The sequence below is a fragment of the Solanum pennellii genome, chromosome 8 (assembly GCF_001406875.1).
Source record: "Solanum pennellii chromosome 8, SPENNV200".
Taxonomy (NCBI): Eukaryota; Viridiplantae; Streptophyta; class Magnoliopsida; order Solanales; family Solanaceae; genus Solanum; species Solanum pennellii.
In genome coordinates, this window is record NC_028644.1 from 65,736,984 (window position 1) to 65,760,328 (window position 23,345).

The following is a 23,345-nucleotide window of genomic DNA, read 5'->3' on the forward strand; positions in this document are numbered from 1 at the left end:
TTATATACTAATTAAATTTGACTACGATCGTCTTATCGAGAATGGTCATTTTATTTTCGTTAATACCAAAAATAAAAAAGCTATTTTCTTCATGCTTAATTTTTCTAAAAATATAACTTAGAATTGAGTAAAATATAATAGTATATATATATATATATATATTTTTTTTTTGTATTAATAAATAATAAATACAAAGGAAATGGCATATTCGATATTAATGGCATAGTATAAGGCGAATCTGGTAACGGTTCGAGTGGATCTCAACGAGAGTCCAGCTCATAGTCTAATAAACACCTTTTGCAATGGCAACTCTTTCTCTCTCTTTCTTCCTCTCTCTGTCTTTGCCTCTTCACTTCACTTTCACTGCTCCATACATACACAACCAACACAACAAGTAGCCATCAACATCAACATCATCATCATCCACCATTGCCAAAGTTGAAGGTTGAAAATGAAAAAATGGAGTAGTAATTGAAAAACACTGAAAGCTACTTTTTATATATATATATATATATATATATATATATGCACTTTGCTTTACTTCACTTTAGATTTGACCGGAAAAGAGTTGCATCATTTCAATTGTGGAAAGTTTCGTAAGTTCTCCGGAATTTCTCTTTTGATTAGTGTGTTTTTACTTCTGGCGATCGGTATGAGGGTTTAAATTGAGTATATCCGTATTTAATTGTTGATTTAAAGTGATTTGTATGGATGTTGTGGGTAGATGTGTGGTTATTTAGTGTACTGTGCTTTTGAATTAGGATTTTTTTTTTGCTGATTGAGGAGAATTAGTATTGTTACGAGTACATGATTTCACAGTGTGAATTGTAGTCTATAAGTGAATTGTAGTCTATAATTGTTGTGCAGTCTGGTTTACTATTGAAGTATGAACTGTTATTATTATTAGTTTTTAGTTTGATTAGCTTATGTATGTTTTCTCAGGGTGGAGGTACTAAGGATTATTCCTGTTTTGGGTTTAAACAGAGAAAATTGAATTGATAAATATGATCTGCGGGAGATACTGTATTCACGTTGGCTTTAGTGAGCTTGTGAGCTGAAATTCTGTTTTGTTCCGAAAGCAAGGAAATTGGCCGAGACAAGTAGGATTGAGCTTAGTTCTGGCTTTACCAACACAATTGTTATGCTTTGAGGTTATTAGTCTATTTTTCTTTGGGCGGTGATGCGTCCAATGCTAGAGAAATGCTTGCTCAACTGGTGCATTTTATGTCATTTCTTTATAGTAGTGTTTTCCCTTGGATTAGAGCAGTATAGAGATGAGCCTGTTGCATTTGGGAAGCGAAGAACAGATTATTATTCTGGTTATTCTGAAATCAATATCACGCCGTATTATCTGGAATCAGGACCTCAATTATTGAGAAATAATTCAGTTTCCTGTGAGGATCTTGAAGGAGTTGGATCATTTGATACAACGTGCTTGCTGAATTCAAACTTGTATATAGATTCTGACTTGTATGTGTTGGGTACTGGGAACTTGGAGATACTTCCTCAGGTTTCTATTAACTGTCCAATTCAAGGCTGTATTATAAGTTTCAATTTGTCTGGCAATGTTAAAGTTGGGCAAGATGCAAGAGTTCTAGCTGGTTCTGTTATTTTTTCTGCGCTCAGTCTGACGTTGGGACACAATTCTTCTATAAATACTACTGCATTGGGTGGAGAACCACCTTCTCAGACTAGTGGGACGCCAGTTGGGTATGATGGTGCTGGCGGAGGGCATGGTGGACGAGGTGCATCCTGCCTGAAAACTAACGATACAAATACTTGGGGTGGTGATGTTTATGCTTGGTCTACGTTGTCAAAGCCATGGTCTTATGGAAGCAAGGGTGGTGGTAGCTCTAGTGAACACAAGTTTGGAGGAAGTGGGGGAGGACGCGTTTACCTTGATCTGAAAGATCTCCTATACATAAATGGATCCATACATGCAGATGGGGGAGATGGAGGGTCAAGCGGTGGGGGTTCCGGTGGCAGCATTTTTGTACATGCACAAAAACTGTGAGTAATCTTTCTTCTTGTGCTTGCAGTCTGGATCATTATTTCTTTGTCTTTTAGGAATATGTCAAAAAACTTACTTTATAACCACATAACTATTCTCGAGCAATCGAAATTCAAACTATATGCATCTTGATTATCGTCCAAATAATATGGAAATTGAATTTCAAGCTGAAAATGTCAAAAATTATTATGTGAAAAGTATGAACTAACAGTTACCATGCCCTTTTTATTTTCAAAATGTCAATAGCAATCTATTTGTACTTATTGGTACTCGTTTTTTAGTAGCTTGTGCATTCTATGTCTGCCAACTCACAATTTCAAACATTAAATTCTTGTGCATTAAGCTTCTCATCTTTCAAATGGATTTTCTCTGTTGTGTTCTTGGAATCAATTGCTTAGGTGTTGTTAAGAAAATAAACCTTGGACACAAAAAAACTTTGCTCTTGAGGTATGAAAGATCATATATACAAAAGGCAACGACCTATTCTTCAAACCCCTTGGGTATGCTAGGGTTGGCATTTGGTGTGTGGACAAGTTTGGTTAGACCATGAATTCAAATGAGCTGGGTTCCAATACCACTCATTAAGACCAAAATAGCCAAGTGTTATGCCGAAGATAATAAAGAAAATTGTGAATGAGGATAAATCAAGGATCTAAAGAGAATTATACCAAAGGACACAATTTTTTTAATGTGGTTAAGTAGATCGGATTGATTGGTCCAATGACTTATGGTGGGTGCTTAAGGCTGTCTTAGTGATGATGTGGGTCTGAGTTCGACTATCACTCATAACATGTCTAGCTGCACATTTCTCAATTTTTAATGTGGTTAAGCAAATTGGCATACATCTACTGATGAAGATGAGCAACCCACTAGTCTAAAGAGAATATAAAAGAGAGTACAAAATTTTTCAAGGAATAACCTCACATATTTTACTCTGGAAGAGAATTACACAGATGACAACTAAACCTTATGGCTCACAAACTCTCTTCCTAAATTTAACTCTCTAACCCTACAAGTTTACATTGTAAATACTACCAAAAGACGAAGGAATGGATTATATTTCTAGGAGCACATAATGTTCTCCTCTAAGAAAGGAGTAAGCCAAATATGAAGGTTTAAATTCTTCTGTATTTTAAAGAAAAGAAACTATCAATTACGGTAATTGTGTTGTTGCGAACCCAAGGATGTCGCCTAATTAGTGATCAATGAAGTGAGTTAGAACAATGAGATCTCAGGTTCAAATTCTTGCAGAGACAAAAACATTAGGTGATTTCTTTCCACCCAGAGTTACTTGTTGTTGGTGGAATGTATCCCATCGAATTTCACGTGGTGTGCACAAGTTGGCTCGGACACCGTGATTATTAAAAAAAAATTGTGTCGTCCTTCCTTAAGTAAAAAGGAAGCACCAAAGCATATTAAGAAAATTACGATAAACAACTAACCAATCTCCTTCGCCCCGAGTGTTCTGACAAAACAAATTTGTTCCACCTTCTCCACATAATACTCAATACGTTGGATCGTAATCTGCTCCATGGTAACCATAATGTGCGGGATGAACATCAAAAACTTCCTTACGAAGTCTTTCTCACTACTTGGAGTGGTACTCTAGGCATAATTTCCAAACAGAAATCTTTAGTCTCATCGAATTGGATGTATCTAGAACCTAAGTTGCTTGGACTGGGGTGGGTGTTTGACATGGATGCAAATCCAAGAGTCGGATTCAGCTAAATCTAAAATATAAGATTTAGTAGTACAGATTCATATACGGCATACAACTGTGAATTCGGCTAAAAAGTCAGTAGTTATCAAATGGAGATATAATAGTTATCTAAATTTTGAAAGATCTTCTAGGTCTTCATTCCCAAAACCCCTAACTTCTTCGTTCAGGCTCTCTGGTTCTTCCCTAAAAAAATGAAAAAGAAAGTCATTCAAGGCCTTCCACCAACTCTCCTTGTAGATCGTTGCAATTGTCTACCAAAAGTTAGAACACAACCACTTGAATTCTTAGTTTCTCTCCGTTTGGCTTGAAACATGAAACAACGAATATTAACCAAGAGGAAAAGCTAAAAAAGAGACAAATAGACTATAATATTTAAGGTATGCCATTTCTCATGTCTTGAATTTGTTTTATCTTTGATCAAAATCTCAATTTTCTCCAAAAAAGTCCATGAACTCTAGTCAAACCATCAAATGTGGATTGAGTGAATCCCACTCATATCCTGCACCTAGCGGTGGAAATTGGGCGGGTTGGGTTTAATTTGGGCGTGTCAAAATGGGTCAAGACCCAACCCAACCCAAATATGTTTGGGCTAAAATGGGTTGGGTCAAAACGGGTCATAAGCAAACCTGCCCATTTTTTACTAAATTTTAATAGCTTTCTTTGTTATGTTATAAGCTTTTAGTGCCTTATAATTTTTTTTCTTTATTACAACTATATATAACATATAAAATTAAAAAAAAGTTTTTTGAAAATATTTTGACAAGGTTAAGTTATCATTCTCAAAAAAAAATAAAATATTTTGACAAGATTTCTCAAAAATCAATTTGGGTTACATATCAACTCAATCTTTAATGGGTTGAAATGGGTCTGGTTGAAATGGATTGAGCTAACAAATGAGCGGATCAATAACCAACACAAACCTAAATGGCTTGGGTTGGGTTGATTTTGCCGCCCTTACCTGCACCCACACCCAGGTGCACCCACACCTGTCTCGTGTCAACACATGGTGTGGCAGCATAAATGAAGAGTCCCAACTTAGCCTAGAACTAGATCCACTTTGAACTTGGGCTGAACCTTCGTCTACTACCATGTACAAATAAGTTTTCTTGAAATTAAAGTCCCTCCAATGAATGAACAAATTATCATAGTCTACATTGTATACAACTGGTTTCAAATAAAAAATTCTATAGCTTATACAACTAAAATGATCTAATTGTAACCAGTTCTATAATGCTAAAGACTGTACTGAGTGGCTAAAAGTTTTCAACACCACTGGCAACTCTGGCGATACAGAATACTACTCTGCTAATGCATTACCCTCCGCATTCACAAGAAGTGGCAAATTTCTTGGACATACTAGAACACCCTATCAGTTGAAAAATGGAACCACGTTATAAAGAAGAAATGACCTTTCAATCGCGATTAATCTTGAGAGTATAATGATTGTCAATAACAACTTCCTTGGGAGGATGCCACTATCTTTTATATGTAATACTTATTAAGTTAAAACTTTACCCCAAATTATTTTAATAAAATAGATTGATAACTGAATGCAAGTGTAAAACTAATTGACAATATAGGCTGCCGGTTTCCCTCGTCATGAAAAAAAATCACAAAGTTTAGAAGAAACCAACTTAAAGAACATTCCGTATAATTCAGTTGCACAGAAATAGGTATAGTCCTATGCAAAAGAAACAGGTTTAAAAGTGTAATATTTTTCTACAACAGCTCTCATAAAATCCCTTTAAAAGAAAGGGAAAAAAAAATACAATATAAGTCAATTTGCAAATATTTTTTTAATAATCACAAAATGTTTTTCATTCATTTTTTTTTTTTTTTTATCTTTTCCTTTTGATGCATAAAGTACTGTGGTAGGGGAAAAGTCCCCCCCGGCACACACAGAAAAAACTATGATGACTTGTGTCTGTTTCAGTTGCTTTGTTCATAGAGTTTGTAAGAACCTCAATATTGATTGTTTTAGCAGTTTGTATAACTATAAACTTGATTCCAGACTTAAAATGCTGATTGTATTCATTTTTCTACTGCACAATTTGAATAACTATTTACAGTATTTACATGCCCTGAATTTAACATCAATACGGGATACCTGGACAGGAAAGGGTCCGGAGAAATAACTGCAGCTGGTGGGAGGGGATGGGGTGGAGGCGGTGGTGGAAGGATCTCATTGAACTGTAACAGCAGACAAGAAGATGTAAAAGTTACCGTGCATGGTTTGTGTTGATCATACTTGTTTTTGACACATTTTATTGATTGCAATATTTTACGACTTGCTAAGTTTTCATTCTTCGTTTGGGTAAATGGGTTATCTAGTTGATGCACACTCTAAAGTCTTATGTTACTTTTTCCTACGTACTTGAAAATGATTCACTCTTTCCAAATTAAAAGTAGTGGGTAAATTAGTTGGATCCTTCAAATGCATTCATATGGATATCAGACCTGCTTCAGTATTTCCCCTCGATATGTGTGGAGCTGAATGAACTAGTTCCTCGAAATACATTGACAAAAACCCCAACCCTCTGACCTATTAATCTTGAGGTAGCTCAAGTAGAACTGTCGGAATTCCTAAATTGTCTAAGTTGTTTAGAAAATTAACACTCTTTTGATTCAATACTCTACAATGGAATTGTTACTTTGTATTTTTATTTTAGTCAACAAGCTTAATCTTATTTGAGAACTTCCATATTTTATCTTTGGCTTCCATGTTTTTCAAATTGAACTGAATTTTTTCATGGTGGTTAAAAGGCCAAAATTCTTGGTAAGGATTTTGTAAGGAAAAGTTGCTTGCTTGCTAAATTCAGACAGAACTTTATCATTCGGGATGGAAGGAATAAACGTGAAACTGTTCCCGTCACACTGCTAGTGGGTTTTATGTAGTATCAAGAGTGAGACGTGTAGCAAAGACCAATGGAAGTGAGAAAACAACTCTCTTTGTTTTTGCCCTCAGAGTTTTTGGTCTAGTGCTAATAATGCAACACATTGATGTGCGGGTTTGGGTTTGAACCTTGCTGCAGTCAAAAGCTCCGTATTTAAATGGAGATGAGTAGGGGGGGGGGGGCGCATTGCCCACATAGTTTTGTACCATGCACCATTTATACTCCCCACCATGTTTTTACCCACAGAATGTATATTTGTACGAGATGAATACAAATTTTACTTTGCTTGCGTACCTAAGATGATTCCAGATATAGTTGTCACTTGTCAGTTGTCCACACATAAAATAAAGGAAGAGTGTAAAACATCATTCAAACACGGTCTTCAAAAAGGCTGAATGGATGTCATCTCTCACCCCTATGTTAAACTGATCTTGAATCTGTGGTCTAGGTGTGACGGCATTTTTATGTTTATTGGGAGAAAAGTGATATTATTCTGACTGAAGTATAAAGTTGCCCTAGTCCAAGTGTTCAATGCCTCTCTTTAAGCTAGATAATCTTTATTTGGTCTTTTGACAGGTGGTCGGAGTATCGGTTGTCCTCAGAATGCTGGGGCAGCAGGTACTTTCTATGATGCATATGTACTGAGTTTACGGGTAGACAATGACAATATAACAACAGAAACAGAAACCCCTCTGCTGGATTTTTCAACTTCCCCTCTCTGGACAAATGTTTATGTCGAGAACAATGCTAAAGTTTTAGTGCCTCTACTTTGGTCACGAGTTCAGGTCTGTATCTTCTTTTTTCCAAGATTATAATATTGGTTGTGTTTGTTGGTGAAGATCTGGACTCAAATTATCAAGATCTCTCGTCTGTTGACTTCCAGAGTCATGTCATTCTTGCTAAACCACTAGTTACAAGTGTTCTAATTTTCAAATTAGTGATTGTTTTTCTTTTGGTTAACAAATCATTCATTCTGTTCATAATTTCTTTATAAAGGTGAGGGGCCAAATTAGTCTACTTTATGGAAGCAGCATCGTTTTCGGTTTGTCTAATATCCCAGTTTCGGAATTTGAGCTTGTAGCGGAGGAACTTCTGATGAGTGATTCTATAATAAAGGTAAAATTTCATTTGAGGATCTCTTATTGCTCTCTAAAATATCTACCTTCCTTTTCCAGCAAGGACCATTGTCTATTCCAACCTTTTAAAACATTTTCTCAGGAATCACTGGCTAGTGAGTTGTTGGACCAGATTTGTAACCTTACCTATTTAAATACTAATAGTCTATTTCTTTTCTTGAACATGACTCAAAACATATTATTGAAATAGTTAAATCTCCACTATCTTCTGCTACAAAATTGCATTCTGAATATATCTTGATGAGATACACAAGCAGTATTAACTGTACTCTCGCCGCTCCTAATACAAAAACCGTATTGAAGGTTTCTGGTGCACTCAGAGTATCTGTGAAGATGTTACTAATGTTACAATCCGAAATCCAAGTTGATGGTGGAGGAAACACAGTTGTTACTACATCTGTGCTTGAAGTCAGGAATCTCGCTGTTCTGAAGGTAATCATTAAAAGTGTACCCGATACATCGATACTGGTTTAGTTAAATTTCTGGTAAATTAACTTCTGTACTACTTCTTTTGCAGGGAAAGTCTGTTATTAGTTCAAATGCAAACTTGGCTTTATATGGTCAGGGACTCCTAAAGTTGACTGGTGATGGTGATTCAATCATAGGCCAGAGGCTTTCCTTGTCACTATTCTATAACATTACGGTAAGATGATGATATACATGTGCCTATCAATTCCACCTAGTACCTGCTACATCCTACTAGAACAAAAACCGGATTGTATGCCTGTCAAGGTTTAGGCAAACGAACAGGCTATAAATTTAAACCATGCTACTTTTGAACTTTGGTCAAACCTTATCTATATAAATGTGCTTGCGTCACTAATTGAATGCTCGCTCTTCTCAGTTTATGCAATACACAATTAGACCCTCTGGAAATATTGGAGGTCTTTTACTTCATCACATTTTACAGTAATGTAAGGAACAAACCTTGTGATATTTGTATGTAAGGTTTGTTTAATTGGTAAATATCACATGCTAGTTTGAATTTGGATTGTTCAATGGATTTTAATACTTGAAGCTGCACCAAAGATGTATATTACTAGTTCATGAAGCGGGATGATAGGATACCAGGGTTCAATTGTAGCAGAAACAAAAGAGCGCTAGGTGACCCTTTCCCTCCACCTAAATTTTAGTGCTTAGAGTTGCTAGATACCTATGCTGGTGGGATATATAGTTTTCACCCAGTGAATAATCTCGATGCACCTGAGCTATCCTAACACCACTGTTTTCAATTTTTTTTTAGAAAAATATCGTTGAAAGTTTTGAACCATGTATCAGGTATTACTTTCCTTTTGTATGACATAGTTTGACTAGGCATCAATATTAAGAAGCTAATGGGGCAATGCATATTGAGTATATTGATAGCAGTACAGGAAATTCTTAAAGCTGTTAAAATTGTTGGTTTGATAGGGAAGACAAGGAACGTGGTTTAAAAATTTGGTTCCTTCAAACTATGGAGTGTTGATTTTCTAAAATGGGACTGTCGCATGAATTGTGAGGTGATGAGTATTAGGTTCGCAAGAAGTAAAGTTGTCAGAACGGGTTCCAAATGGACAATTTGTGAATTAAATCTTGTATATTTAGGTATATAACAAGAGAAAAACAGTGTAGTCACAAAGAAACAGTTTGGCGTGTAGCAACCAACAATACTAAAGGTAATAATGAAAATAAACTCAAAAATCTTAGAAATTAATTTAATCCATCTCAAAGATTGATATCAGCATCATCATGCCCATGACCAACTCAGGATATAACGAATAACGTGACCAAAGAAAATTCTGAACCACACGTGTATATATACGAGCATCTCTGGATACATATGGGTTATAAGTTATATATTGGGTTCACACAATGTATAGATATATTAATAAAATATGTGCTTTTAACTGTTAACTGCTTGTGTTGAATCGTTTAATGAAGTATCTATAGAGTACTGTCAGAAGCTAGCAACTATGACAAACAGTCATACGTCTATTTTAGAATATCCAAAATGAACGGCAACATATATAGGACGGACAAGCGGAAAGCTTAATGTAGATACTGATGTATGATTCTATTGTAGAAGACTAATAACCTAATAACATCTAACACATACATTTAAAATTCTGTTACCAATGCAGATTTATCGATTGCTTATTGTTACCTTTTAAATTTGCTCTTTCTTCATTTGCAATAATTGAGAGGGGGTCAAAGATGAGAAAGATTTGGAGCTTGTTGAAACTTACCATCTTGGTTGACTTTGTGCAGTTTCCACTACCATTGAGTATGAGATAGCAAGTACTTGTTTTCCCCAATGTTTTCCTTGGATTTGATCGTCTTTTCACTGTTATTATTTCCCATTAAACTCTGAAGGGTTTCTACCTTTGTTTTTACTGCTATACTTCCTTCGTAATCCTTTTTTTAACTTCCCATTGTTAGGTTGGCCCAGGATCTCTACTTCAAGCGCCCTTGGATGACCATAGAAGTAGAAGCAAGTATGGTGTTTACATCCTCTGTTGTTTGATATACTATGCAATTTAGTGGTACTATTTCGTTTATGCCATTTTTAACCTCCTTGGCTCCAAATAGGGTGACTGAATCTCTGTGCGACAGCACAATCTGTCCAATGGATCTGATTACTCCCCCTGATGATTGCCATGTGAATTACACGCTGTCCTTTTCTCTACAAGTAAGATAAACCTATCTTATACTTTGTATACTGCCAATAATGTGTGTGTGATATACATTTAAATTTATCTAAAAAATGGAAATATTAAAGCAAAAAAGCTCAATTTTATTTCAGTTTATTTACTATATTTTCCTCCTTTTCTTGCATGATTGAGTTAAAATCCATAGATAGAAGAAACATTGGAGAGGTGATCATAAATTAAAAGGTAGACCTATGTGATGAAACATAATCATCAAGAGGATTCACACATCCTTTACTTGTTTAAAAATATATCTTCTGCTTCACCTATCTCAATACATCATTATTTGTTGTTCTGGTAAATCACACAGTTTTCATCTTTACTCTGTTTGATAAAGCTCACGATGGTCACTTGGGACAGATGCCCTGTTGCTTGAGATTAACTGTTCATTTCCTTGTCTTACGTCAATATTTAGGATAATAGAAAATGACCAACTGAATATCAGTGATGCTCTTACACCAAATTTTGCCTCTTATTAAAACAACGTACATGCTGCTTGAGACTTATTTTTCATTTCCTTGTTTGCTAATGGCAGATTTGTCGAGTGGAAGACATTATTGTCACAGGCATAATTAGGGGTAGCATTATCCATGTTCACAGAGCCAGAACTGTCATTGTGGACTATGATGGTGCCATAACAGCCTCTGAATTAGGTCATGACTTTTGCCAGTGATTTTTCATTACGTTGCTGTCCTTGTTCTTGGGTTCTGATTATTTTGACCCTGCTCCTCCTCTGAGCCAGAGAGCAGGAGAGAGGTTTCTGAAATGTCTCATCTGATGGTGTAATTTCAGGTTGCAGTAAAGGTGTTGGCATGGGAAACTACTCAAATGGAGCAGGTGGTGGCGCCGGACATGGAGGAAGAGGAGGTTCAGGATTTTTCAACGGGAGGCTGAGTGAAGGTGGTCAAAGATATGGCAGAGCTGATTTTCCCTGCGAGTTGGGCAGTGGGAGTGAAGGTCCAGGCCAGTCCAATGGACCTGTTATTGGAGGTGGAATAATTGGTAAAATATTTTACTTAGTTATTATTCTTGAATCTGTTCACCTTTTTGTGCTTGTTATTATATGTTTTATGGTGCCCGATAAATTAGCACACATTCCTCTTCATTTCTTTCCATCTAATTTACAAATTCCTTTTTATTTATTATTTCTTAGTTTTTGAACTACTAGTTTGCTGCTTATCTGCTAGGACATGTGCAGTGTTAGTGGAATTACGTTGCTTAGATTGTGTACTCCAGGGTTTCTGTTTAAAATTTTCTGGTTGTATGTGGCATTGGTGGGGATTAGATTAGTAATGTCAGTGCTCTATTGGAAAACACCAATGTGGTGGAATGCATCAAATATCTGGTTGATCTCGACAACTAAAATAGAATGCAAGGAGAACTCTTCTGCTTGTCGTTTCCTCTTCAACCAAGAAAATAAGCTGTTTGCGTACTAGTTTGATTGGAACTTGAAGTTCTTTTCTTATTGAATATGGGCTTCCATATTTATTACGATTATGTGTGGTGTGATCTGTGTTGGCTGATTATGGCGATGTCAGAGATGGTGATTCTATGGAATCCATCTCGATATCATACTAATAACTTGGGGCTCTTAATAGCAAAACAATGTTGTTTAGTTCCAGTGTTAATTCTTCATGGACTGTCACCCGAAGAATGGGTCCCAAATAATATATTTAAATGTCTAATTGCTTTCTATTCTAATTTTGTATTTCTACTTCAAATAAAACAGCATTTGCTAATTTTGTTGTCTCCCACATTTCGTCTCAATCAGTTTTAGTTGGTAAGATAAAGTATGTAAAAAAAAAAATAAGCGTATGTAGACTTATGATCCCAACTATAGATTAGAACGGAAGGAAGGTTAAGAATGTGTAATCCTCTAGTAGAAGAGTAATTAGCATTTCAGGTTGCTCTACCCTAATCAAGTTCATGCCTAAGCTGGTCGATACTCGGTGGAATCACATGCGGTTAGCACACTTTTCTCTTGTGAGCCCTGCATTCTCACTTATATAATGTTTCCAAGAGTAGGTTTTATTTGAATGGTTTATTAATGCAGACTGACAAAGAGGTCATAATGCACAAATGTATATGAAGTTCTTAGAATTGACTCAGATGCATATTGTTTGATATTCACGTAATTACTTTTTGACTGCGACACTTTTTCATGGTTGCCAGTGTTGGGATCCAGCCAGTGGCCTCTTCTGAGACTTGATGTCTACGGATCTATGAGGGCTGATGGTCAAAGTTGTCGTACCCCAAGCAAAAACAGCAATGGTACTCTTGCTGGCGGAGTTGGTGGTGGTTCTGGAGGAACAATTCTACTTTTTCTTCAATTTCTTGGTCTTTTGGACAACTCAGCTATATCAGTTGTTGGAGGATGTGGTGGCCCACTGGGTGGAGGTGGCGGTGGGGGTGGCAGAGTTCATTTTCATTGGTCTAAGATACACATGGGTGAGCAGTATGTCTCCCCTGCAACTATTAATGGCAGCATTTACTATAGGTAGGTTCTGTTCATGATATACTTGTGCATTTTACCTGATGTTCATTTTCTTTGCTTTTCTTGTTTCTTCCTACAATGCTTTTGCACTATCTAGAGGTTTTGGTTGGAAATTCATTTCAAATTTTGTTTGCACTTTCTCCTTGAGATGCTGTATTTTGGTTGTGCTTTTGCTCAACTATGCTTCTTCTTATTTTGAAATTGGTGACATCTTATGTTTAACTTTTACTAGTCTTCCTCTTCAGGATTCGGGCTTCACAAATTTCATTAAGATTCTCATGTTGCAACCAATAAAAACTATGCTTCAATCTCAAGCTAGTTTAGTTCGATTATATGAACCTCCATTGACCACGCTGCTCCATTTAATCTTACCATATTGTACAACCACAGCAATAATGTACCAGAAGTTCTGGTCATAAAAAAAAGTACCAGAAGTTCTATGGGCTCCTAATCTCAGATAGGACAAGACTCTAGAAACATAAGACCTAGAGTAAATGTACTAAAGTGACTAAAACTTAGTCAACTAATAAGTATCACACATGTAGATCTTTTTTTTGTTGTGCCCTTTTTTGTGCTAGTCTGCGCAGATTCCAAGAAATTGTAGGTCTTTTTGAGACAATTTCCTTTCGTGTAATCTTTAGATCTACCTCTTTCCTTTGTTAATACCATCATTCGCCATGGTTTCACACCCATATAGTGCATCTGGAGGTTGATGCAGGACATGACCAAACAATCTCAAGCACACCTTCTGTTCAATGTGGAGTTTTTGATCTTATTTCATCCTGTATGACTACACATCCATCTTAGCATGCACATATTAGCAACACTCATCTTGTAGATATGTGACTTCAGCCGCCCAATTCTCATTCCCATATGGTTTTGCTAGTTTTATAATTGTTCTAAGCTTACCTTTCGATTGGGTAGATATTCTTCTATCACATAATATCCAAGTAGCACTTCTCCATTTCGACCATCCTACCTTGATATCATGCAACATTTTTCATCTATCAACTGCATCTTTATTTAATTCCCATCTCCCCAACTAGCAAATATGAGTTACTCATATTGTCTGGACTCTTGAGGCCCGGCCTATCTATTCAGAAGAAAAATACAGATGTTGCTTGCGATAAGCTTCCATCAAGTAAAGTGCTTTCATGGCCTAGTTTCCCTTCCGTTATTGGCATTTGGCACCATACGTGAGAAGTGACCTTCCAAGTATATCCTTTATGATATGACATGCATTTGCAATGATCATCAGTTTCTCGATAAGTTGAATCTCTTGGTGCAAGCAATGTCATAAAATAACATCGCTTTGTTGCTTAAAGCGATGCAAAGCAAGGGATTTTGCTTCAGTGCATGGGCTATGCCATGTACTTAAGAGAAGTATGTGTTTTCAAACAACGACGCGCAAAGTGATCCTAACAAAGATGGTCGATTTTTTGAATCTCTAACTTCTAAGTAGTTGATTAGTATCAATATTATTTTAATTGCAATTTGATTAATACAATACTAAATTCATATTTGTTAAGTACTTTATCTTCTCGTGACTTGTGCGCTTCACTTTACAGAAGCTTGTTTTATACTACTAGTTTTTTGCTTCAAGCCCCTTGGACTATGTCACTTTTTTGCACTTCTCACTTGTAGCAACACTTTGCTTGGTTTCTTAAATAGAGGCCAAGGTGGAAAACAAAGTCTTGCAAACCTGCATCTCTCTTTAGTTCCTAGCCTATTTTAGTAGACTAGCCCATCTTCTAGATACTAGCTGTATATGCTAAGTGATCTTCATTATAGTTATACTGGATTAGCAACTTCAGAGGAGAAGGAAGGACATCTTTAAGCCAATTGTGTTTAGTGCAAAAGTTAGATCTGGTTCAGATTGGATTGCATCTAGTCCAGCGAGGATGAAAAACAAAATATGACATGTTTCTCTTAATCTTAATGGTGGAAGATATTTAATAGTACCCGGTGATAGTTTTTTTAAGATGTCCTGTTTAAACTAAATGCGATTCCTGCTCCTTTACAGAAATTCTTCATTCTAGATGTCCTGTCTAACTAAATGCGATTTCCTGCTCCAAGACAGATTATTCTTCAATTTTTTAACAGGTCCCTTTTATATGTTATGATCTACCAATCAAAAAGAAAAAAAAGGTTATGATGCTGTATTATGTTATGCTTGCGAATGTTTGTCTCAGTAAATAGTACTTTGTCACTGAACTAGTTTATTTCTCAATTTATTACAGTGGCGGTACAGGGGACGGTGGTGGTCTTCGTGGAGAGGAAGGCACAATAACTGGAAGGAAGTGTCCCAAGGGCTTGTATGGTACTTTCTGTGCGGTAATTTTTCATCCTACACTGATTCGTTATTGTATTTTGTCCTATGTTTTTAATTAGTACCTTTTACCCTATCTGCTGCTTACTATTAATTTCTTACTCTTAAGAAATTCATGAATCGGCAGCTGAACCACGTGATGCATTGTGGCACGTACCCTATTATATTTCACCCAACATTGTTCCTGATCTCAAATAAACAGTAGTTTAGTGTTTAGAAAAGATTCGATAGTGAATCACAAAGCTTGTTTCACTCGTGATCTAGAAGAGCTTGACCATAAATTTATCGTCTTCTCTTAAGTTCAGGTGAATGACTAATGAGGCCAACGAAAAACTCAATGGCACATGATTGTGTTATTAAAATTGAAGATAATTGTCTATAACTATGCTAAATGTTGTACCCTAGCAAAAGTTCAATAAAGTTGTATACAATCTATAGAAGTCAAGGCTAAATAAAAAGAGAGATTTAAGCAAGTGGTGGAGAAGCTAGTTAATGAACTCTGGGAGATTGTAATTCTTTTGAAACACTCTGGGTGATTTTAGGTCTTTGTTCTCTTCCAACATCTTCAAGCATCATAGTATAGCACCTACGGGCTGATGCCTCTGGAATTGAAGATAATTGTCTATAACTATGCTAAATGTTGTACCCTAGCAACAATTCAATAAAGTTGTATACAAATCTATAGAAGTCAAGGCTAAATAAAAAGAGAGATTTAAGCAAGTTGTGGAGAAGCTAGTTAATGAACTCTGAGAGATTGTAATTCTTTTGAAACACTCTGGGTGATTTTAGGTCTTTGTTCTCTTCCAACGACCAACATCTTCAAGCATCATAGTATAGCACCTACGGGCTGATGCCTCTGGAGGTCTATGTAGGGCAGAGCCAAATCATCTGACGCTTGTGCTACTTGTACCTTTTGTATGATGTCATTCTGATCCTGTCCAATCTGGTATGGCTTTGCATCTATCTTAACATCTGAAGTTCTAGGACATTCATATTGTAGGTGAGCCTAACATAGCAGGTCTCAAAATCGTTTGTAACACTTGCCTTTCACTTTGGTTGATATCTTCCTACAATCCTACCACACAATACTCTTCCATTTCAGCCATCCTATTAATTCTAGTGTGATATCTTCACACCATTCTCCTTTAGGCATTACAATTGCGTCTAGTCTAACTTCAACTTCATTCTTGTAATGCATACAACTCCTGTTGCTTTTTATTCTAAAACCTTGTTGTAAAGTACTTCTGATAGTTCTGCTAGTTTCGTTGACACAATATTACATGCAATTGCATGCACCAAGAGAACTCATCTCGTATGTTTCAGTTAGCTCATCCATAACTAAAGTAAGCAAGTATCATTAGGTATATCCTAGCGTAAACCTATGGTGATGAAAGTTTATAAAGGGAGGAGGAAGGATCTCCACATTCATTGACCTAGAAGACATACGAGGAGGAAGAATTGTCATATATCTATTTCTCTCTATTAGGACCTGTTTCATTCTAATATTGTACCTAAGACCATCTCCAACCCACCTCTATTTTACTCTCCATTCTCTATATTTGGAGTATAAAATAGAGAATGGGCTCTCCAACCTACCTCTAAATCACCCTCTATTCTCCATTTATAGGAGGTGAATAGTAGTTCTCCAAATTTGGAGAACTACTATTCACACTCTCTATTTTACTTTTTCTTTATTATATTATTTTTTCTATTACTTTTTAACTAACATATTATTTTATATATAATTCCATTAATTAAATATCTTATATTCATAATTCTTTTTTAAATGTAATATAATATTATAAATTTTTTTTTAATATATACTACTTATATTTCAAATTAATAGTATTTTCATTTTTTTCTAATTTTCATCAATAATAAAATTTTATTTTATTATTAATTTTCATTTTAAAGAATACAAAAAATTAAAATGACAAGATGAAAAATTTAATTTAAAAATACAATACATGATATGATAATTTTGATACACGACAACAATACAATACATAACATAATAATTTAAATACAAGACAACAATACAATACATAACATAATAATTTAAAGACAAGATAAAATACAATAAATAACATAATAAATGAATTGATCACAATGATAATTTAGTAATCCAGTAGGTCGTTTCCAGATCTAGCACTATTCGGAAAAAAATTAGGATATGATTCCGAAAATTGTTGCGAATGCGGTTGTGATTGTTGATTTCTTTTTGAAACTATTCGTTGTTGTTCTCGTTGCATGTAATCACGATCACTTGGATCACTAATAGTTTCTCAATGCACCAATTCAACATGTCGTAGAGGCTCCAACTCCAACTATAGAAGTGGTGGTAGATGAAAATCTCCGGTTTGAACAATTTTTTAGCTAGACATAAAAAAATTAAGGACAAAAATGCTATTTATGTACTAATAATTTCTTGCAATTTATGTTATTTAAAATTTTAAGATAAAATATAATTTTATATCACATTAAATATTATATAAGGTAATTATTTGGGAAAGAAGAAATAAAGGATTTATATCATGAAATAAGAAAATAAGAATGAAATAGAAATAATAATACAATATTGAGGAGAGAGAGAAAAAATCCTTTTTATAGAGTAAAATAGATAACTGGGTTGGAGTTGGTTGTCTGAAAAAATAGAGAACTCTATATTTGGATGGTAAAATAGAGGATTGGGTTGGAGATGCCCTTACTGCTTTTCTACCCTTCTATCGGAATTCTTGTTGCAATTTATTGAGTGGGGACCATATGCTTTTTTAGAATTGTGGTTTTTTGTAGTTAGCCATGACAAACCAATCAAATTGATTGTTCCTTAAGGCAAGCCCCTCATAGCAAGTTATTCTTAACTTTCTATTTGCTTATTTGAAACATTATTGTCGATATTGATATGGCCTTTTGCTATTATTGATTTGGTTAATGTGATAATCTCTATCGTCATATTAAATTGAATCAGGAATGCCCTATTGGAACATACAAAGATGCTGAAGGATCAGAGCCTTCCCTGTGTATTCCCTGCTCCATTGAGCTCCTTCCTAGACGTGCTTATTTCATTCATAGGCGAGGTAATGGCTAGTTTTGAATGATAAACTCTATGAGATGTTGCTTACTCTCTCAAATCTTTTGAGAGTGTGTTGTACCAGAAGTCAATTATTGCCTTAACTGCTGCTGCAGGAGGAGTAACTGAATCACCTTGCCCCTACAAATGTGTCACTGATAAGTATAGGATGCCAAACTGCTATACACCTTTGGAGGAGCTCATATACACATTTGGAGGGCCCTGGCCATTTTCCCTGTTGTCGTCGTGCATTGTTGTGCTGCTGGCGCTTTTATTAAGTACTTTGCGAATCAAACTAGTAGGATCAGGAAGTACTTATAACACTTCAAATTCAATGGACCATCACAGTCATCACCATTCGCCTCATCTCCTTTCATTGTCTGAGGTATAGAACTCTTGAGATATTGTATGCTCTTTTATCTTTTTATGCATTATCAAAATCTGTTTGTTTCACTTAGTAATTTCTTCTTTATCATCATCAGCTAAGAGTCAACATTTTTTTCTAATTTTAAGGTTCGAGGTACTAGAGCAGACGAAACTCAGAGCCATGTCCACAGGATGTATTTTATGGGCCCCAATACCTTTCGCGAACCCTGGCATCTTCCTTACTCACCTCCTGATGCCATTATTGAGATTGTGTAAGAATTATATATACTCCTCTAATTATTCTTACCCCTCGGTGTAGCCCAGTGGTTTGGGCTTGGGACTTCCATGTTAGAGGTCTCATCTGGGTCGAGCTCGTTGCGCGGGGCTTGCCTTAGTGCAGGTTATCTCTCCTATGTGGTTTGCGAGCTACTGCATAGGAGAGGGTTTTACCCCGCACCCAAATGGTAGTTGCTGCAGGTTTCCCTTGTCATAAAAAAAGATATATATACTCCTATTAGTCCATATTCCCATGATAAACATGGTTTTGGTATTCATCAATGACCTATCGCAAGCCATATCCATTAGTAGGGAATACTCAATAGCTCCCAGTCACTAACTTCAGCATTTCTTTTATGACATGGAATTGCAGGTATGAAGATGCTTTTAACAGATTTATAGATAATATTAATTCAGTTGCAGCATATGATTGGTGGGAGGGTTCAGTACATAGCATACTCTCTGTCCTTGCATATCCTTGCGCTTGGTCTTGGAAACAGTGGAGGAGGAGAAGAAAAGTTCATCGCCTTCAGGAATATGTGAAGTCCGAGTATGATCATTCTTGCTTACGGTCCTGCCGTTCACGTGCTTTATACAAAGGAATGAAGGTTTGTGTAGTAACTTTATTTCTGTAATAGTCCTTATTGTGATTGTGTCAAGTTCGATGTGGCTGTTATTGGTTTTCTTTGCATTCTCTCTAGGAGTGTTTTCTCATATTCTTCAATTCTGTATGTGAATAATTACATTCTTGCTGAGTTGCATTGTTACTTGTGCTTGGACAAAATCCAAACATTATGTATCTAGGTGATGAGTCCCTCATCACTCTAAATTTTAAAAATGAATTGAAGGAACAGGGTGGTGTGGGAGATCATAATGGGTGTGTACATAGATTTGGATGCATTCATTTGTTTGTGCCTTTTGACCTCCATCGTGTCAATAGTTTACAGGAAATATGTTGTACGTGTTGTACTACCTCTGTCCACTTTTAATTGTCATAATTTTCTTTTTTAGAGTCAAATAATAAAAATTTACTAATATTTTACGATGTATTTGTTCATCATATTGATATGCAAAAAATTGCAATTTTAGTACTTTTCATATAGTTTTTGAATATCTAAATTTTTGAAAAGCCAACATGTCAAATATAAGTGGACAGAGGGAGTATAACTTAGTGTGTCTAATTCAGATAACCAAATTTTTCGAAGAACTTAGCATGAAATGATGAAAAGACAATACGTCCTCCCACTTTCACTCCCACTGAGTCTTGATTTAATGAGTGTATTGCAGGTTGGAGCAACACCAGACTTGATGGTTTCTTATATCGATTTTTTCCTAGGAGGTGATGAGAAACGATTAGACATAGTAGCTAGTATACAGAAGAGATTTCCCATGTGCATTATCTTCGGTGGGGATGGAAGTTACATGTCACCATATTATCTTCATAGTGACACATCATTGACAAATCTACTTGCTCAGGTCTGACATTCTTGCCCTTTGATTTTTTGTATTAGCAATTGCCACAACCTGGTGTGTTGATCATTAAAGGGGAAATATCTTATTTGTTTCCAGCATGTGCCTTCGACTGTATGGAATCGCCTGGTAGCTGGTTTAAATGCCCAGTTAAGAACTGTGAGGCATGGGTCAATCCGCTCTGCACTCCTTCCTGTCTTGAATTGGATTAAAAGTCATGGAAACCCCCAGATTGAGTTTCATGGTGTTAAGATTGAGCTTGGGTGGTTTCAAGCAACCGCTAGCGGGTACTACCAATTGGGTATTTTGGTACTGGCTGGTGATCATTCTTTGTATGATCTTACACAAGCTGAAAACTCGGGAAGCTGTGATGACTGCTCAAGGTAGTCTTGATAAGACTTTGCATATTATTCTTTTTTCGCCCATTCTTTTTTGAATTTTTGTGTTCCACCTTAAACTTTCATGAGAGAAGTCTTTAACATTGACCATATGTGTTATCTGTGTGGTGCATATGGCATGGTATTGCCGATCATAAATGCTAGACTCTTTCCAGTATCGTTCTTACAAATTCCAAAAGAATTAAAATGAAAAACTGAGTTCTGTCATAACATCCTTGATTGTAGATTATCTTACAGGAAGGTTCCAAAAATAGTACGAAGGAATCTTAAGCAGCCTCAAGAAAGCCAGCAATGTGCGAGCCATGCATTATCCCGCAAAAAGATCACTGGTGGAATGAATGGTGGTCTCATAAATGATATTACTGTGCAATCCCTTGATTTTAGAAGGGATTACCTCTTCCCATGTTCTTTGCTATTGCACAATACCCGCCCAGTTGGTCGTCAGGTACTGTGCAGCTACTCGATTTGAGAATTTGATTTTACCATAATCTAATTTTGTCTTACTATGTGTTTCAGGACACTGTACAGCTGCTGATCACTATCTTACTATTGGCAGATCTATTTGTTACCCTTCTTACTTTAGTTTTGTTCTATTGGGTATCCCTGGGGGCTTTTCTAGCTGTACTGCTTATCCTCCCTTTATCTTTGCTTTCACCTTTCCCCGCTGGCCTGAATGCCTTGTTCAGCAAAGGTCCAAAAAGAGCTACTCTTGCTCGAGTTTATGCACTGTGGAACGCTACATCTTTATCCAATATTGTAAGTTTCTCTACGGGTGCATTACATTTTGCATACTTCATTAGTAAATTTAGCATGGATAGACGCCATCCTAATCCGACTTGAGATGTCATATAATGATACTTATCTGATGACGTGATAATGTCATTCTACAATAGAACTCTTATATAAAACTTTTGGCTATAGTAAACTCTGGGTGAGCAATACTCTAGAATGGTTACTTCAAACAACACATCTTTCAAACTCTGGGTGGGCAAAACACTGAAAAAAGGAATATGTGAAAAATGAAGTGAGAGTTTATGAAGGCAGTCCAATTCTAGAATTATATAAATCAAGAATGTTGTAGGATCGAGTGTCTTTAAAAAACAGGTCTTACTTTAATGGGGTAATTATGTTTTTTCTCTTTATTTTTCTCTATAATTGATTGATGAAGATAAATTAGGTCTTGAACTTATTTTACTTGTTTGAAAGAATCTTCTTTTGGCTTCATACAGGCTGTTGCGTTTATCTGCGGTGCAATCCACTATGGAGTTGCTGCATTGAAGCCCCCAGATGATGAAAGTAGTTGGGTTACAAAAAGGTGAGATTATCAGTATTCCTACATCCAAAGTGTGTCTCGGCCCCTAACGTTTAGTCACATCATGAGACTCAGACATAAAGGAAGTTGGAGTCAGAAGCTAGGAGATTTAGTGCTATTCCTAAAGAAAAAACATTAAGAACTAAAAAGAATATAACTTTGTCATCTTCAATAACATGGTCGTATATCGTGGAGTCTGTAGAGGAATAGTGGCAGAAAAATACAGCTGAAATCGATTACTCACGTATCAATCAATCAACTCAAACTGAACCCAAAACACGTTATGCAATTTATATTTAAACATTTGAATTGTTTGTATTGTCAGGGAAGATGACAAATGGTGGCTTTTTCCTACTATTCTGCTGCTATTTAAGTCTGTTCAAGCTCGATTTGTTGATTGGCATGTAGCAAACTTAGAAGTTCAAGATTTTTCTCTATTCAGTCCAGATCCTGATACTTTTTGGGCGTATGAAGCTGTTTCTTGACATGAAGATCTTTGGATATAGGATGGAGAAATTGTGCAAATTTTTGGAGTGGCACTTGGAATTTTGACCTGTATATATATGTCCAAATCAGTATAAAATCATTGGTATACATGTGCAGCTTTCTTTGATGTAATTAGTGTTTTAAGGAGAACATGAATAGGGGTTTAGAGAGAGGTTTTTTTTCAGTAGAGGGTTTTTCCTTGTAAAGGGAATGTATAGATGATTTAAATTATTTTTGAGAGAACATAGATGGAATAGGACCAAGTATTTCTCTTCTTTATTTAACTTTAAGTTTCTAGTTAGTAAAAATGTGATGCAATTATGTTTCTCTTATTTCTGCTTGTTAATTGTGGAACCATATCTGTTGCAAACTTCTGTTTTATCCTTTTGAATTTGCTTTGATATGTGTTGTCCGAAGACAAGGATCTTTCGGAAATAGCCTTTTTACTTCCATCAAGGATATTTCGGAAATAGCCGCTTTACTTCCATCAAGGATCTTTCGCAAATAGCCTCTTTACTTTCATCAAGGATCTTTCGGAAATAGCCTCTTTACTTCTATGAGGTAGGGGATAAGGTATGTGAACACTCTATCCTCTTTAGACGACAGACTCTATAAGATTCACTGGGTATGTTGTTGATCTCTAGATGTCAAACACAACCAACCAAGATTAACCAAAAAATTGAAGCATATATCATA

General features: G+C 35.9%; 1 protein-coding gene across 3 annotated transcripts; it reads left to right on the top strand.

Moving 5' to 3' along the window:
* The first annotated feature begins 270 nt into the window (after positions 1-270).
* On the top strand, positions 271-22,981 carry LOC107028453. Of its 3 annotated transcripts, none has more exons than XM_015229529.2 (23): positions 271-596; positions 943-2,010; positions 5,847-5,962; positions 7,202-7,410; positions 7,622-7,741; positions 8,065-8,193; positions 8,279-8,404; positions 10,180-10,235; positions 10,330-10,429; positions 10,984-11,101; positions 11,241-11,450; positions 12,621-12,945; positions 15,183-15,276; positions 18,240-18,348; positions 18,458-18,726; positions 18,855-18,979; positions 19,357-19,591; positions 20,271-20,459; positions 20,553-20,836; positions 21,089-21,296; positions 21,368-21,607; positions 22,081-22,166; positions 22,489-22,981. In XM_015229529.2, the coding sequence occupies exons 2-23, from the start codon at positions 1,181-1,183 to the stop codon at positions 22,646-22,648; spliced, it is 4,338 nt and encodes a 1,445-aa protein (XP_015085015.1). In that variant the 5' UTR covers positions 271-596; positions 943-1,180; the 3' UTR covers positions 22,649-22,981. The 3 variants fall into 3 exon arrangements, with proteins under 3 accessions (XP_015085015.1, XP_015085013.1, XP_015085014.1); XM_015229527.2 differs by having other exon boundaries at positions 272-596; positions 21,077-21,296; XM_015229528.2 differs by having other exon boundaries at positions 272-596; positions 985-2,010; positions 21,077-21,296.
* The last annotated feature ends 364 nt before the right edge of the window (positions 22,982-23,345 follow it).